Consider the following 17207-nt stretch of genomic DNA (forward strand, 5'->3'; position numbering starts at 1 on the left):
AAAATGGTGACCTTGGTTCCAAGGCCAGAAGGGACCACTGCAACCAGCTAGTGTGACCTCTCATATAGTATGGGTCACACAACTCCACCCCTATCCAAATTCCTAGAGCAGATCCTTGAAGAGAAGTACCCACTCTTGATTTTAAAAGTTGCCAGTGATGAAGAAACCACCATAACCCCTCATAAATTGTTCCACTGGTTAATGACTTTCACTAATAAAAATAATAAATCGTCCTGTGAGATATGAGAGACTAACAAATGTATTAGATCATGAGGATGCCTTGTTATTTATGAGACTACCAACTAACATAGCTAACTCTCTCAGACTGTTAAAAATGTATACCTTATTTCTAGTGTGAATTTGTCTAACTTCACCTTCCAGCACTGGAGCATGCATTATATCTTTCTCTGCTAGACTGAGTATCAAATACTCGTTCCCCATGTAATGAATGGCTTGTTCTCAGCTCCTCAGAAGAGGAGCGATTCAACTCAGCAGTTACAAGCAATCTAGAACCCTTGTTCATGTTAGGCTTGGGGGTCCTCAATTCTCAGTTAATGGAGGGATTAATGGAGAAAAAGCACTGTAATATTAAGGCACTGTTACAAACTATTTTGCAGTATATCCGTGTGTCATATGACACCAAACCAGATTCTCTGCTTCATCTCATGGTGAAAGACTGGCAATTGGAACTTCCCAAGCTTTTAATCTCTGTCCATGGTGGCCTCCAGAATTTTGAATTGCAACCTAAATTGAAACAAGTGTTTGGAAAAGGCCTGATCAAGGCTGCCATGACAACAGGAGCCTGGATTTTCACTGGAGGAGTTAGTACTGGTAAGAAATTACCATCTGTTGAATTTTTCTTATTGAGTAAATATTTCTACATGTGGTCTTTCTCAGTGATAGAAGACATGAAAGTGCATAAGTGGTACACAAAGTCATAAAACCAGAAGGAACTGCTGCAACCATCTCATCTGACCTCTTGCAGAACACAAGCCACAGGACTTTCCTGAATTAATTCCTGTTTGAACTGGAGCATATCTTTTGAAAAATATCTTATCTTAAAATTTTCCATTGATGGCATATTCACAGTGTTTGGTAATTTTGTTCCAAATATTTATTGTACTACCTGTAAAAAAATGTGTTCCTTACTTCTAGTCTGAATTTATCTAATTTCAAGTCCTGGCCTTTGCTTATAGTTACATCTTTATCTGTTAGGTTGTAGAGTTATCAAATTTCTTTTCCTCATGTTGGGATCTATAGACTGTGATCAACCCACCCTTTATATTCCCTTGCAACAAATCTTCTGTCGACAGATCGCAGCCAGGCCATAGGATAGATCGAAAGACTGATCCACTCTGTCAACAGAGAGCATCTGGACTGCCCAGCCACTCTATCAGCAAAACAGCCAACCAGAAACACAACAAAAAGAGGTGCCCAGTGTCCTGGAAGCCCTTTCTGTTGACAGTAGGCCCCCCAGAATGTCCAGACCAGCTTTTTGTCTACAGCTCTCTCTCAACCGTCAACAAAAGTGTTGTGTTCTGTTGACTTATTGTTGACAGAACTCCTTTGGGAATCTGGGTGCTCCATGTGTCTACACCATCCCTGATAGACATCTATCTAATCTGTTCTTAAATATCTCCAGCGAGGGAGATTCCACAACCTCCCTTGGCAACTTATTCCAGTACTTGACCACCCTGACAGTTAGGAACTTTTTCCTAATGTCCAACCTAAACTTCCCTTGCTGCAGTTTAAGTCCATTGCCTCTTGTTCTCTCCTCAGAGGCCAAGAAGAACAAGTTTTCTCCCTCCTACTTATGACGCCCTTTAAGATATCTGAAAACCGCTATCATGTCCCCCCTCAATCTTCTTTTTTCCAAGCTAAACAAGCCTAATTCTTTCAGCCTTTCTTCATAAGTCATGTTCTCCAGACCTTTTATCATTCTAGTTGCTCTTCTCTGGACCTTCTCTAATTTCTCCACATCTTTCTTGAATTGGGGTGCCCAGAATTGGACACAATATTCCAGCTGAGATGGGGCCAAGGGCAGAAGGAGCAGGCTGTAAGGCATTCAGCCTCCACTAGGCCCCATATTGCTCCCTCATAGTTGGGTGCAGCAGCCCTACAACACCAATTCAAAGAGGCCCAGAGCTCCAGCCACCACTGTTGCCAAAGAACAGCAGTGGCAGCTGGAGCTTTGGCCACTTTGATATGCCAGGCCCCAGGGCAATTGCCTTGAGGACTTGGGCTGAAAAGACTTCAGTCGAGCTTCATGAGGATGCAGCCATGTCCAAGACGATATAATAGCAGTGCCTAAGAAAGCAACTCAAATAAGGATGGTTTCTCTCCGTGGGCTCTATTACTACAAAGTATAATCAAACTGAAGCTACGCCTCCAAGGCCATTACTGACTCAGCTTCAGTTTTGGCTGCTTCACTGCATTTCTAGTTTCCTGGGCTTCCACGCAATAGCTGAATTATTGAACTTTCTCAAGCTAAAGTACAGTTGACTGAGTTTTCTTAGTGTATCATATATCATAAATGTTAGAAGTGGTAAAGACCTATTTGCTTATTAGACTCATCTCGTTTTCAGTGCAGGATTTACTTTCCCTTTGCATATGACCCAGTGCTTTATCCAACTCATTTATAAATTATTCAGAGAATGATTCTTCCATGTGTATCCTTGCAAGGCTGTCCTATTGTAAGGGTGTCAGCAAAATGAAGAGACAATATAGAATGAGGAGCAGTGTTAAAGTAGTGGTTTTGTAATTATTTCTAACATTTTTAAATATTTAAGTGGACCCTATCAACTTGAAATTCCCATTTCTCTGTAATGTCAAAAATTCTGTCTCTTTGAGTTACAAGTAGCACCTAAGACTGCTGGAACTCAAAAAAGTTGGCAAATTTTTTTTGCTATTTTTGGGTTTTTTTGTGTGTGTATTTCATAGTGCTATTCCCACTTGATGTGAAAACCCTTGTAAACAGAGTGTAAGGTGACTGAGAACTGGTTTTATAAAAAGGATTTTTTAAAAAATTTAAAAGATTTATTGGTGCTTTGTCAGAAACTAGAGGTTTCTCAGAAGAGTTTCTTAAAATGCGGGTGTCTTTTAAATATAGTACAGTATAAAGTTTGAAAACAGTCACTAAGTACTTGTTAGCACTTCAGCATAAGCCTCTGAAGAGTCAAGAATGATTTTAAACAAATTGTACCCTAGGAGTAATTCGCCATGTGGGAGATGCCTTGAAAGATCATTCATCCAAGTCCAGAGGACGAATCTGTGCCATAGGAATTGCACCATGGGGCATTGTGGAAAATAAGGAGGATCTGATTGGGAAAGATGTAAGTCTCTTCTCTAAGAAAACTTTCATGCAGTGCGATAGCAATTATGTAACAAAATGCAAGTTTCGTATGTTCACAGTTCCTGTCTACTTGTGTTTTTCCCCTGTTTCCAGCTTATTTCTAGAGCTGAAATTAATGTACATTATTGTAACTAATTCTCGATGTGGTTCTGCTCAAAGTAGTAGGAAAGTAGGAAGAAAGTAATGGTCGCATGTGGCATCTGCTCCATGTACAACAAGGAAAGAAGGAGATGGGTGTATTTGTCATGAGTATCCTGAAGGTTAATAGATATTTGTTGATGTTAGTCTTTAATATCAGCATATTGCACATGGCACTGTAATTTCCAATAGCTAATGTTGATGACATAAGGGACAATTTGGGCAAGCTATGAAGCATGTTCAGTTTTAGGACAGCAACGTATACCAAAGATGTATCCTAGATAGACATTGCCTATGTCTTTCTAGGAATCTGATTCCTCTTAAGAAACCATTTTGCAATAAAGATACACCGATGATGTATACATTTCACGTGCTGCCATATCAATAGAAAACAAGTACAGTGTGTGCTGCTGAAGAGGTACTAATGTAGTGCACATGGCAAGGGCCTGTTTTTGTGTACTGGAAAGTGCCGAGTTCTAATCTCAGTGCTGTATGGTGGAAGTTATGTGGATGTCCCTGGTGCCCATACATGAGCCACACGTGGGGTTCGCTACAGGTTGACACTTGGCTGTTGAATATGAATTACTCGGGGCTCCAGGTGTTAAGAAGAAAAAATTTGTCAAATTGGGTGAGGGAACTGAACAATACCATGGTTATGGAGAAGGTGTTTAGCATTTGTAAAGGCATACGTGAGAGATCCTTTTAGTTACTGGCTGGAAAGCTAAAGACAGTCTCTTCTTTATTTCAGATTATAAAGGCCCCTCTTGCTAGATTCTCTTCTTGGTGCTACATGTCATTATGTTGAAAACTGTGGCTGTGGGTTTGTCAAATGTTTATATAGTAGCAAGTAAAGCTTATTTCCCCCATCTTTATGTATGTATCCTTTTGACAGGTATCAAGAGTTTATCAAACAATGTCAAATCCTCTAAGCAAGCTGTGTGTTCTCAACAGTTCTCATACACACTTTATTCTAGCGGACAACGGCACACTTGGTAAATATGGAGCTGAAGTTAAATTGCGACGTCAACTGGAAAAACACATCTCCCTTCAGAAAATTAACACACGTAAGTACAGTGGGAGACTTCAGACACACAGTGATCATAATATATTGAATGAAGTAGACTTTTTAAAAAATAATTTTGTTGGATTGAAATTTAGATTTTTGTGCTATTTGGTGACCGGAGACTGAAACTTGATCAGATCAGTGTAAGTGAAACAAAAACATGTAATGTCTGATTACTAACAAAGAAGATTTGAATCTAACAGGATGGGAAACATAGAGTAAGGATCAGAAGAAGGAGGAAGGGAAAGTGAGGATAAAAGAGAGAAGGAAATTCAGATATACAAGACTTTAATTGAAAGAGACTCCTGATGAAAAAGGAAAAGATAAAGAAAAAGGAAGATAAAGATATTTTGTCTACTTCTAGCCAGTGTCCAGAAGCTTCACCAAATACCCACCAAGGAATCAAATTAATCATATTCACGTTAAGCAGCATGCTGTGAATCTCTGTGGTCCATATTTCCAAGAGTGTGTACTATTTTTTATTCCTCTTCATTTAGCTTTGTATCTCTTGAGTTCAACTTTGAATTTCAAAGTCAAAATTCTGCAACTCTTACAATGAATGTAACCAAAGATTTGAATTTTTAATGAATTTCTAACCTAGCAAAGCTCACCTTCTTTAAGGGTTTCACATGGAAAGTTTCATTCAGATTTGCTGTTTGTTTGTTTTTTCCCCAGTATTCATTCCTAAATCATTTATCAGCTTCATTTTATGTTATTTTTCTCAGGACTTGATCAATGATTTCTTTCTCCATTGAACCTTTTGTAACTTCCAGATCTCAAATGAATGCATCGATCAATGAAAGAACTGACTGAGCTGGTTTTCCTGTGGTTACCCAGCTGTAATTATTTTTATTCTACATAAGGCAAAGTGATTGAATAATATGTCAAAACAGGAGGTTAAATAGGGAATCTGCAACTGCATTCATCGATATGTCAGCTTTAAATTTGATTTGCTGCCTCATTGACGCTTTAGTCTCTTGAGTATATTATCAGAGGAATGGGTATACGTTTAAAATAAAAATAGAAAATATTAACTGGGGCTCCTGAGTTTGAAAATGTGGCACTCACGAGGTGTGGATTCCTAATCTCTGGCAGGAATTACTCAATTTTGTCCAATAAATATTAATAGTCATTGATGTTTCTCCTCTCACCCAAAAATCAATGAGAGGAAAAACTCCATCATTAATGAACAGTGACAGAGAGACTGCTGTGTTAGTCTGTATTCTATCAAAATAAAAAAACAGTCTAGTAGCACTTTAAAGACTAACAAAAAAATTGTTAGGTGATGAGCTCTCGTGGGACAGACCCACTTTTTCAGGTTCTGGTACGGCTATGATCTGAAGAAGTGGGTCTGTCCCGTGAAAGCTCATCAACTAATACATTATTTTGTTGGTCTTTAAAGTGCTACTTGACTGGAGGTTTTTTTGTTTGTTTGTTTCCATCATTAATAATTAACTTTACTTTTTAAGTAGTCTGTCATCCTGTGTGATGTGTGGCGTGGCAATATGTAGAAAATAAGAGAGAGAAGTTAATGTGAAATATTATTTTCAGAGATCTACCGAGACACAAATATTGGTATCTGCATCTGATCCATGCATATAAAACAGATATCCAGAGATTGGCAGGGCTCCAAATGTTATCTCTTTCTGTTACCCCTAAATTCATGAAGGTCTTATAAAATATTTTAAACCTTTGTAAAACCAGAGTTTTGTTAAAAAAAAATGACTTTGGTTTTATGTAAATTTCAGAGAACATGGAGATTTGTATCAGACACTCTGGTTTTACATATATAACAAGATTTTTATTTTTGTACCTGTAAGGAATTGCACTTTCAGTCTGTGGGCCATTTTTTATTCTCAATGGCAACCAAATGCCCAGTGTCTTTTCCAAGCAGAAAAGAGAATTTGGCCCATTAGTTTTCAAATAAGTAATAATTAGTATAAGTAAGGGGCATGTTTAATTTCAGAATTGAAAAAAATAAGGTGACGATTTTAAACAATCATTTAAAAATAAAAGCCTTCCTATAGTTGTAAAAAATCTTAATATTTTGCACCTCAGGTAATGCTGATAGCCACTAAGACCTCCTTCGCATTGTCATTTCTTAAGTGACAGGAAATAAAAACAGTAGTGGATCTAGCTGCTAAAGTGGGCTTTTTAAGGGTCTTTGGAAAACAAAACAAAGGAGACTGTCAGGTAAAGACTAAAGCACTTGTGTTGTTCATTAGCTATCCAAACATCCTGGCTGTGCTTTTGTCTTCTTTGTCTTGTGCAGATGTGCTGGGAAATGTGCGTACTAGTAAAGGAAAGCCTCTGTGCGAGGGAGAAGGAAATTTAGGGCGAGAGAGACAAGGTGTGCTGTGTACATTATTTGTAGGCACTTGTGGAGTTTGGTTGACATCCTTTTTTTTTTTAATTGCTGGCTGATCATTTCACCATTTATCAAGTTAAAATCTGTGGAATGCCTCAGTCCTGTTACTAGCAGCCAAATAATTTAAAAAATAATCACCCCCAAGTGCCACTGTTTATCACCCTTGCTGCGAGCCTGAGCAGGGATGTGGAAAGATTTAACAGACCTAAAGGCTGAACCAATTGCTGAGGTCCTTTCAGATCAGAGAAAGGATGCATCCATAGCACAGTGCAGGGAGGCTTAAACTACTGCTGTCCATGCTGTATCTGTTCTGCAAAGAGAGGAATTGAATCTACTGTGCTGCTGTTGTGGTGCCTTTCACAGTCTGTCAGTTAACTATTACAAAAGCTGATCCATTTACAGAAATTAAGAATGCTCTTGTCCGTGAAATCAGTAAACTTGCACCTAATGCTTTTTTGCCTTGTATTTTCTTGATTGGTAAGAGCTCTAGTGACCAAGATTCCAGTGACCATGTGACCTATGGGCTTCCCTTTGTCATCCTATGCCTGGAGATCATAGTGAGGCAGGGACAGCAAAGGGATGCTCAGCTGTCGTCTCTTACATCGGCCAGCCATTTCTGCTTCATGATAAAAAGAGTACTTTGATGCATCTATTTTAAGAGAAAGCATACGTGGAGGTTGTGTTAAGGACGATATGGTGCTTAAGTACCAAATGAGTCCAAAATAGCCAGAAGACAAGAGACTGCAGCCGTTAGAACAGTAATTGAGGTAATAAGGTGTTAGAGTTACTATAGCAGTTCTAGTGCAGATGGATTCTAACAAGATTCCCATGCCATTGAGATTGCAAAACAGTTCACCTACCACATGCATAAATAGACAGTGAGTACCAGGATGGCAGCATGGCAGCTAGGAGCTGTTTTGCTTGCTTGGTTTTGGGACTGTGGCGAGACATAGGCAATATCTTTCAAGACATCACACAATCTTGCTCACCTTCCATTTCCTTTCCTGCAGCTTCCATGCTGCTCTGCTTTGCTGGGAAGCTCTCACACAGAATTTGGACACGTTCACAGCATTCCACCTCTTGAAAATGGACCCAGTGCTGCTACTTGGGGGTTAATGACACACATGTTTGTTTTCTAGGACTGGGACAAGGTGTGCCTGTGGTGGGGCTGATAGTGGAAGGAGGTCCCAATGTGATTTCTATCGTCCTGGAATGTCTGCGAGAAGAACCCCCGCTCCCAGTTGTGATCTGTGATGGCAGTGGACGGGCATCTGACATTCTGTCTTTTGCACACAAATATTCTGAGGAAGGGGGGTAAGGTTTTGGGGATCCTTACCATGGCTTTGGACTGTTCAGAGCATCGCTGGTGTGATGCTACCTAGGTTGCCTATGTGTTGCCAGAAGAGGTGGTTGGAAAATTTGATGTGCTGGTACAAGCTGTCATTCGAGTTACAAAATTGAATTTTAAAAACAAAAGGGATAAAATGTTCGTGAAAATATTGTCCTGTTTTCCAACCAGCTCCAGGAGCCACTTTGATCCCAACTCAGGTGGCAGTGACCAGGTCTGCTAAAAGGGGATTGAAGAGGGCAAATGCCCCATGGCCCATTGATTTAAAGGGCCCTGAGCTCTGGCAGCAGGAGCACCTGGAGCCCAGAGTCCTTAAATCACTCCTTGATGCAATGGTATTTCAGCAGTGCAGCTTTTAGGGCTGCCTGGGGAGGTTTGGATGCTGCACGGTGTGCTCCTGGCAGGGGTCGTGGTGAGTGCTACAGTTCAGAAGGTGTTGAGGACTGGCAGCCCTTGACCCTGCCCCTTCTGCCCTCAGCCTTGCCCCTTGCAAGAACGTGGAGCTGAGGCCCCCCACAAACATCTTGCCCAAGGGCCCGACATGGCTGTCGACTCCCCTAGCAGTGACAAAAAGTTGTTAACACCTAATGGCTATTTTGTGGCCTCTGAACTAAGTTTGGCTGTCCCACCATGATCATTGTAAGTGTCACTGCCACATAATCCATCTCCACAAAATACACTATAATTTAGAATTTATTGGGATGTGCTAGCAGTGAGACTACGAACTACATCCTCGTCTGTACTACAGAATTACTTCAATGAGAACAATCCACAGCTGGCCCTGTGACAGAGTCAGCCCAACCAAAGGGCCAGTGTAGACAGCTCTGTGTCAACAGGATAACTTCTCCTCTGGCATAGCTACTGCTTCTCACAGAAGTAGATTAATGAAGCTGACAGGAGAACCTCTCTCCTGTTGGCTTAGAGAACCTTTGTTATAGCACTACAGCTTTGCAATCGTCGATGCAGCATTTAAAGCGTAGACCTGCCATAAATGGGGCCAAAGAATGATCCTCCATATCAGGACTGAGGTAGGTTTGGCAGCAGGCATTTATGAGTAGCTTGTGCTATTGCAGCTTGCGTTGCACCTGTTTGTTGGACAAATAGAGAACTTCATTCTCCAAGGGTGTCAAATAACACAAATGCTTTATCTTCACAAAAAAAAAAATGCATCTGTCTGAAATAGCTTGTCTTATAATTAAATTCTGGTGGAGGCAAGTCACGGTTGTTTTTACCTCAATGCATAAAATCTGTGCACTCTGCTCAACAGGAGGTTGAGCATGATTTGTTAAACTATAGTCTCTTGTCTCCACTAGGATTTACATCAAGATAGCTATTTTAGTGTAAAAGATGCACTTTTTAAATTTTGCCGTGAAGACATAGTCTAAGGCCTGGGTTCAGCTATATACTTAGTACCTATACATGTGCCTAACCTTAAGTCCTGCTAAGTCCCTTAAAGTTAAGGATTTGCATAAATATCATGCTGAATTAGGGCTAAATTCACACACTAGTTTTTTACATGGTAAAAATCTTATTTTCTCACCTCGCTCCAGCTGTTAATAGTTGTAACTCACCAACACATTTCTCACAGTTTTCCCTCCTTTGCCATCTTTCCAGTCTCCTCTAGTGTATTTACATTTAAATGAAACAACTTATCAGAAATCTATATGTTTGATAGCTCTCTTCTGCCTGGCTGTCTCTTGCAGTATGCATGATTCGATATCCAGGTTTATGATCAAGTGATGATGGTGAGAGAACTGTGCTTGATGAGCTGCAAACTTTAAAGTCCCTGCTTTCAGATAAAAGAGAATAATTTTGTGATGAGCTCTGAATTTATCTATATTTTGTAGCTTCAGATACTTTGCTGCTCTGAATGCCTGATGGTATTTGCTGTTCTTGAAATGGATGTGTTTGACAAAGAAACTGTAGAAGCTGAGATCTTGTGTTACTCAGACAGACCAAATCATTTAAACATTGCTGAAACATTTTTAACTTGACCTTTTTAATAATTTGTTTTATATTTTTCTTTAGACTGCATAGTTTTAAATAGTAGGTATGAGCTTGCAGGCTTCCCTAGACAAGAACTCAGTTTGTCACCCAATTCCAAACAGCAGGAAATCACAATACACCCATTCCCTCTTCCCAAAATCCCATTCCTTCAGCATTCTAAAGTGAAATTAAGGGTCTTGTAAAACGAGTTCTGGAGATATCTCTGGCAACTGAACTCCTTGGTTGATCCTCAAGGTGAGGTACAGAATAGGTGGCAGCAGTGGCCACTATCCATGAATGAAAAGATTTTTTCAGTTTCTTGCCATTCAGTTTTTGGCTCCTGTGTTAAGATTTTCAGACATCCACACATAAATCAGTTTTGGAGTTGATCTCATGAGAGTACTGTTAAGTCTTCTTTCATTAGTCCCATAATACTATGTCCTACACTACGAATAGCTGCATAAATGATATATTCTAAAACAAAACAGCAAAAATGGACTGATGCAAAAAGTTTTGGTTTTTTGTTTTAATGATGGAGTGTTATTTATATTATTTTTAATATTTTCTCTTTTTGTTCTCATTAGGATAATAAGTGAATCCCTAAGGGACCAGCTTCTAGTTACCATTCAAAAAACCTTCAACTACAGCCGGACCCAAGCACATCAGCTGTTTGTCATTCTCATGGAGTGTATGAAAAAGAAGGAACTTGTAAGTGCCATAACATTCATTCCCACAAAGGGGGCTCATGGTAGCACTTGGGAGGTGCACTGTCCCCATATGCCCGTGTCAAAATTTTAATCCTAAATGGGGTGAAAGGCCTTGAGCCAGAGCCTGGAGAGGAACAAGTATTCCAGGAGAGAAACCTAGGGCCAGTGCTCCAGCCTAGTGCTGAGAAAGAGCTTCTCAAAGGCAACCCAGAATAGGCAGCAAGGCTCAGAGAACGGTTTGAAGAGAAGTCCTAAAGGACAGAAGATCCATTCCGTAGCTTGTGCTTCTTAGCTCTCAAACCCTAGTGTGCTAAATAAACACCAAATCCTGTGGTTCTTATGATGTTTGTACTCACGCCTTACTCTGAACATTGCACAAAAACTGAAGTAAGGTGCTTCTAAATATTCAGCCCTAAGCAAATGCTACTCAGTGTAGTCAGTCTTCACTGGAGAGGAAGGTTGCTGTAGCAATCAAGGCACTATATTGGACTCAGAAAATCTAGGTGGAGTTTCCAGTTTTACTATATTATTTTATTTGTGCTAGGATAACATTTAGGAGCCTTAGTTGTGGACCAGGCTTTTCCTGTGCTTCATACATTGTGCATACACATAACAAGAAAGATGTTTCCTGCCCCAGAGAACTCACAATCTAGTAGATGCCCTGTTGGACTGGATGAATTGCATACTTCCTCTGTACTTCAATCCCCATCTGCAAAATGGGAACAGTAGTAACTCCTTTTTTCCCCACTCATTTGTTTTCCTTATCTGTTTAGATTGCATTCTCCTGAGGACAGGGATTGTTTCTTGAGATGTATGTAGAGCACCTAGAACACTGAGACTTTGATCTTATGTGAGTTCTCTAGGTGTTGCTATTCCAATACTAATTCTAATAATGGTTAAAATATTCTAATAATACATACTGATCAGTAATGCAGTTATTTAACAGATTATTCTTCTAATTTGTTTATTTTTATTGGGCATTCATTTAGAAACCATAAATCATCACATTCCTCTTACAGCATATAGAAGTACTTTTCAGCCAGCCGATGTGAGTGTATTAAATCTCACTCAGGACCTAAAAGGAAAACATCTTTAGATATTTTGGGATGACATAGAAGTGGTGCAGAGCAAAGAACATTTACAGATGTAAGGTGCTCTAGTCTAAGAATCAGTGGCATACTCTAGAATACTTTCATTGAAATCCAGATATTTATGTCCATTTTACTCTCCAGTTTAATTCCTCAGAAGCAGTATTTTCTAACTGAGCAGGATACTTTAAAGTACTTCAAGCACTGACTACAAGGAACTCAGTATACCTATATTCCTTCATCAAACTTCTTTTTCCAAATGTTTGCACAGTGTGTGTGTTCTTATCTTTTTCCTGTAAATGGGTTTAATAAAATGCAATGTAAAGTCCATTGTTCTTGCTGGGTTCAGCACTGCAAGATGCTGTGCACTCTGGCCCTGATCCAGCAAAGCACTCAAACACATGCATACACGTCTCATTGACTTCACTGGACTACGCTTGGACTTAAGTGGTTGGCTGGATCAAGGCCAAACTGCTCAGCATCCAGCAGGTTTGAGCCCTCTGTTTCCAATGAGGTATCTAATGAGACTCAGCTGATGGAGTCAGAAGAAATCTTGCCTTTCTTACAGTGCTTTGGCACTAGTGTTTCTAATGCCAACCCAGAAGGGCAGAGTCACAAATATGAAAAACTAAAGGGACAAAACATTAAATATGCTTTTCCCAAAACATTTTTCTTGTTTGGGGAGGAACTGATTACGGGTCAGATTGGTTCTCGTTTTAGCCACCTATCCCTTTGCAAAAGGGCTGCGAGCGATCGCCTTGGTAGTGTTTGTGGCTGGGGACACAGGGCGTGTTCTTTTTGTGAGCCTGCAAAGGCACAGTGTACCTCAGAGGAGGGGAGGGGGGCCAGAGAGGAGAGTGTGCTTGGTTTGAAGTGGGGTAATGAGCAGTACCAGCCAAAGCGTATATTCTCTACTCGTATATTTAGCCAGGAATTATGCCAACAGCAGCACATTCCTCCTGGAGCTCTCCACTGCCCCCAGTATAGGTCACTGACTGCATGTGCCAGCCACATCCATACCTACCTGCTTGGTGAAAGAGAGGGGTATTTTGAGAGGTGAAGCACAGGAAAGCAAGTTTGCAAAAGACTGTCCCAAAAAACATGCTTTGGGTATGTGTACGCTATGCGGAAGATCAACCTGGTCAGGGCTGGACTTCTGGGTTTTGATTTTGTGTGCTTGGGGGGATGCACAAAATCAAACTATCCAGCCTTTGACTCCCGTACTCCTCAATATCATGAGGAGTAAGGGAGATTGACAGGAGAAGTTCTCCTGTTGACCTGTCTCGTCAAGGATGGCCAGGTAAGTTGATTGCAGATAAAGTCACTTCTAGCTACGCAATTGTCTAGTGTAGACTTGGCCTTAGTTAGGACACTATTTTGCACTTTTAACTCAGTTGTAGATTTCACTGAGTAGAGAGAGTTGACTGGGGTCTTGCCTTCATCTGCTGATTTGGAATTTAAAAAATGCCAAATCACAGGGTGCTTCGTGCACAGAGTGCAAATTCAGACAATAAGCTCATTAGTCAGACAGTGGCTCTAGGGTTCAGCTAAGATGGTTTGCCCTCAGCAGAGCACTTACGTTGCTTGACAGGGCAAGTATTTTGCCCTGAATGATTCTTTGCTCATTTTGCTTCCTTTCCTGTAATGGACGTAACTTTTCCTACGCCTCTCCCCTCTGTTAAATCAGTGTCATTGTACCAAATACATTTTTTTTCTTTTCAAATGTACAAAACTGATACCAGTTTTACTGAAGGTTGAAAAAAATCACCATGCGTGAAGGCTGATTTTTTTTATACTGCAAAAAAAATGCTTCTGGAGGGAGAGGTCTGGCAACACTTTGTCTGCTATATGTGGAATTTAAACATTGTGACTATGTCTACGCTAGCACCCCCTTTCGAAAGGGGGATGCTAATGAGACACTTTGGGATATGCTGATGAGGCGCTGCAATGAATATGCAGTGCCTCATTAGCATAATGGCAGCCGCAGCACTTCAAAAGTGCCGCTTTTGATCACGCACAGCTCGTCCACATGGGGTCCTGTTCGAAACGATCCCACAGACTTCAAAATCACCTTATTCCTATTTGGTTATAGGAATAAGGGGATTTCAACGTCTGCAGGGTCCTTTCGAAAAGGACCCTGTGTAGACGAGCCATGTGCAATTGAAAGAGGCACTTTCGAAGTGCCGTGGCCACCCTTATGCTAATGAGGTGCTACATAGTCATTGCAGTGCCTCATTAGCATATCCTGAAGTGTCTCATTAGCATCCCCCTTTTGAAAGAGGGGTGCTAGTGTAGACATGGTCTGTGTGAAATACCATTCAATTATCAGATTATCTGTGTTTGAATCCTACATGACATTACTTTTCTACCTTTTCTTTCTTAAATGCAGAGCTTCACCCCGTTATTGTTTCTTAAAGGCAGAATTTGTTTTTGTAGTTTTGTAGCTATTAATGAGCAACTGAACCAAACATCAATACTCCTATCCAGTCTCCTATTACAGGAGATTGTCCCCAAGGTTCATCGACTATTGTACTTTTCCCCAATGTATTAATTCACATCGGCCGTGTCTACACGAGCCCCAAACTTCGAAATGGCCACGCAAATGACCATTTCAAAGTTTACTAATGAAGCGCTGAAATGCATATTCAGCGCTTCATTAGCATGCGGGCAGCCGCGGCACTTTGAAATTGACACGCCTCGCCGCCGCGCAGCTCTTCCCAACAGGGCTCCTTTTCGAAAGGACCCCGCCTACTTCAAAGTCCCCTTATTCCTATGAGCAGATGGGAATAAGGGGACTTCAAAGTAGGTGGGGTCCTTTCGAAAAGGAGCCCCCTCGGGATGAGCCGCGCGGCGGCAAGGCGCATCAATTTCGAAGTGCCACAGCCACCTGCATGCTAATGAGGTGCTGAATATGCATTTCAGCGCTTCATTAGTAAACTTCGAAATGGTCATTTGCGTGGCCATTTCGAAGTTTGGGGCTAGTGTAGACATGGCCATCTTAAACTTGTGTGAATGCTAACTTCAGTCAGAGAAATTTCATAATGGTTATTTCAGGTAGTAGTGGGAAATTTATAATGTAGTAAAATATTATAGATGGTTGTAAAACCATATGAAATTGGCACGATATTGACATGGGTTTTTGTCAAAATCTGAGGTGTCAGTGAAAAAAATTCACCAACATTTTAGAAAAGGACAAAGATATGAAATGTTCACTCTTTTTTATTTATCAAAATTAGAAATGCCTATGAAAAATTGAAGTTGCGAATTTTAAAAATTTTCAAACAGTATAGGTTGTGTCTAGACTAGCCCCGAACTTCAAAGGGAGCATGGTAATTAGGGTGTCAGGAGATTACTAAGGAAGTGCTGTGGTGCATGTACAGCACTTCCTTAGTCAAAATCTCTCCTGCAGCAATTTTGAAGTGTGAAACTTTGAAATGCCGGCTTGCGTGTAACCGCGGGTCAGCCGTGGGTACTTCAAAGTGCCCACGCTACTACGAAGTCTCTTTACTCCTCAAAATTTTGAGGAGTAAAGGGACTTAGGTGTAGTGCAGGTACTTCGAAGTACCCGCAGCTAAGCGCAAGCCGGCACTTTGAAGGTGCCACGGGGGAGATGCTGCATATGCACCCCAGCACTTCATTAGTAATCTCCTGACACCCTAATTACCATGCTCCTTTCGAAGTTCAGGGATAATCTAGACACAGCCATAGACAATTTGCGATTTGTCTGCTTTTTCCCTCTTCTCTCACAATATTTTATTCTCTCTGTTTCACTTCTTCATTCTTTCATTTCTTCCAAGTTATGTTCCCAAGTGCATTTGATCTTACTCTCTCCTTTAGATAACTGTGTTCCGTATGGGCTCTGAGGGACAACAGGACATTGAAATGTCTATTTTAACCGCTCTACTTAAAGGTGAGCTCTTATGCTAAAATGAAATAAGGATGAACAAACTAACTAGAAAAAATATATGCAATATAAACACTTTCTCTTTGTGGGTCACTCTAAGTGCCAAAGCTTTTGACTGTTCTGTTCTTATCAGTTCAGATTAGTAACCTCAAAGCATTTGGTGTTTTGGGTTCAGGACTGAAAAGAGAAGAGCCCAAAATGTGAGGTCTAGATCCAAACTTTTCTGTAGCTTTACCTCCAAGTTTCCACAGCTCTCTTCCTCCTCTTTGACTGGAAACACCAGAACAACCTTTCTCATGTTTGTGTGCCATGTTGTGACCGTGTTCGTCCCACATTAAAGGGACAAGTTTGATGAGATGCCTTTCAGAGGACTGACTTTTGCTGGTGAAAAGGACAAGCTTCTGAGCTGCACAGTGCTCGTCTTCAGGTTGGGAAATGTATGGAGTGTGCCACAGCTAAACACAAGGTGGAACAGGTTGTTTAGCATAAGTCATTCACATGCATTCTAAGGGATCATTCAAGGTGAAGTGGCCCATTAATACTACTGCAGTCAGAAGACAAAATGGTGTGAGGAGGGGAGGGGTTTAGTGGCTTCCCAAGTGTTATCTTTATTAAGGCCATGATTTTTAATATCTAACAAAATAATGAACTTAGGTACCAAGGCTCATCTTTTGAGTTTGGTGTGCAAGTTTCCTTTGAGGATGAGGATCGAGAGGTCAGATGTGGAGTGGCTGCTCAGTGGCAAAGGTTCACAAACCCTCGCAATAGAGGGTTTTCTTTTTTATCATTTTTCTGTGTGAGTTCATTCAAGATCATAATGATTGTCTGGTTTCGCCCACACAGTTGTTAATGGTCCAGTTAGTGAGCTGGGTGACATACATGACCTGTTGTGACCACCATGTGTAGGACCTAGGGACCTTGAAAGGGTTGTTGTGGAAGGTGCTGATCATTTCTAAGGCTGTGATTCTGTCAAGTCATGGACTCTCCATGACCACCATGATTTTTATAGCTGCAGTGGATGATGTGGCTGACTCAAGGACATCCAGGTAGATAGCTCTTGGCCAGCTGCTCAAGCACCCTATGGCCAGCCACACCAGCTCTGGGACCAGTCACAGGTGAGGTTCCTGGGGGCTGCTGCATGATCCTCTGCTTGGGTGGCCCCAGGCAGCTGGATGGCTGATTCTGGTGAGCACCTCAGCAGCAGTACTAGAATGGTCCCAGAGTGGCTGGCCCCAGGATAGATATATCTGGGG

At 41.0% G+C, this 17207-nt stretch overlaps 1 protein-coding gene across 1 annotated transcript in view; it reads left to right on the forward strand.

Annotated features, from left to right (window-relative positions):
* Positions 1–17207, forward strand: part of TRPM1 (transient receptor potential cation channel subfamily M member 1) — a 103795-nt gene that overhangs the window by 22706 nt on the left and 63882 nt on the right. Inside the window, exons 4-9 of the mRNA XM_075007198.1 lie at positions 618–831; positions 3208–3332; positions 4383–4554; positions 8061–8235; positions 10840–10963; positions 15888–15960. Coding sequence (XP_074863299.1) covers positions 618–831; positions 3208–3332; positions 4383–4554; positions 8061–8235; positions 10840–10963; positions 15888–15960 — 883 coding nt within the window. The remainder of the gene's footprint in view (positions 1–617; positions 832–3207; positions 3333–4382; positions 4555–8060; positions 8236–10839; positions 10964–15887; positions 15961–17207) is intronic.

The sequence above is a fragment of the Carettochelys insculpta genome, chromosome 12 (assembly GCF_033958435.1).
Source record: "Carettochelys insculpta isolate YL-2023 chromosome 12, ASM3395843v1, whole genome shotgun sequence".
Taxonomy (NCBI): Eukaryota; Metazoa; Chordata; order Testudines; family Carettochelyidae; genus Carettochelys; species Carettochelys insculpta.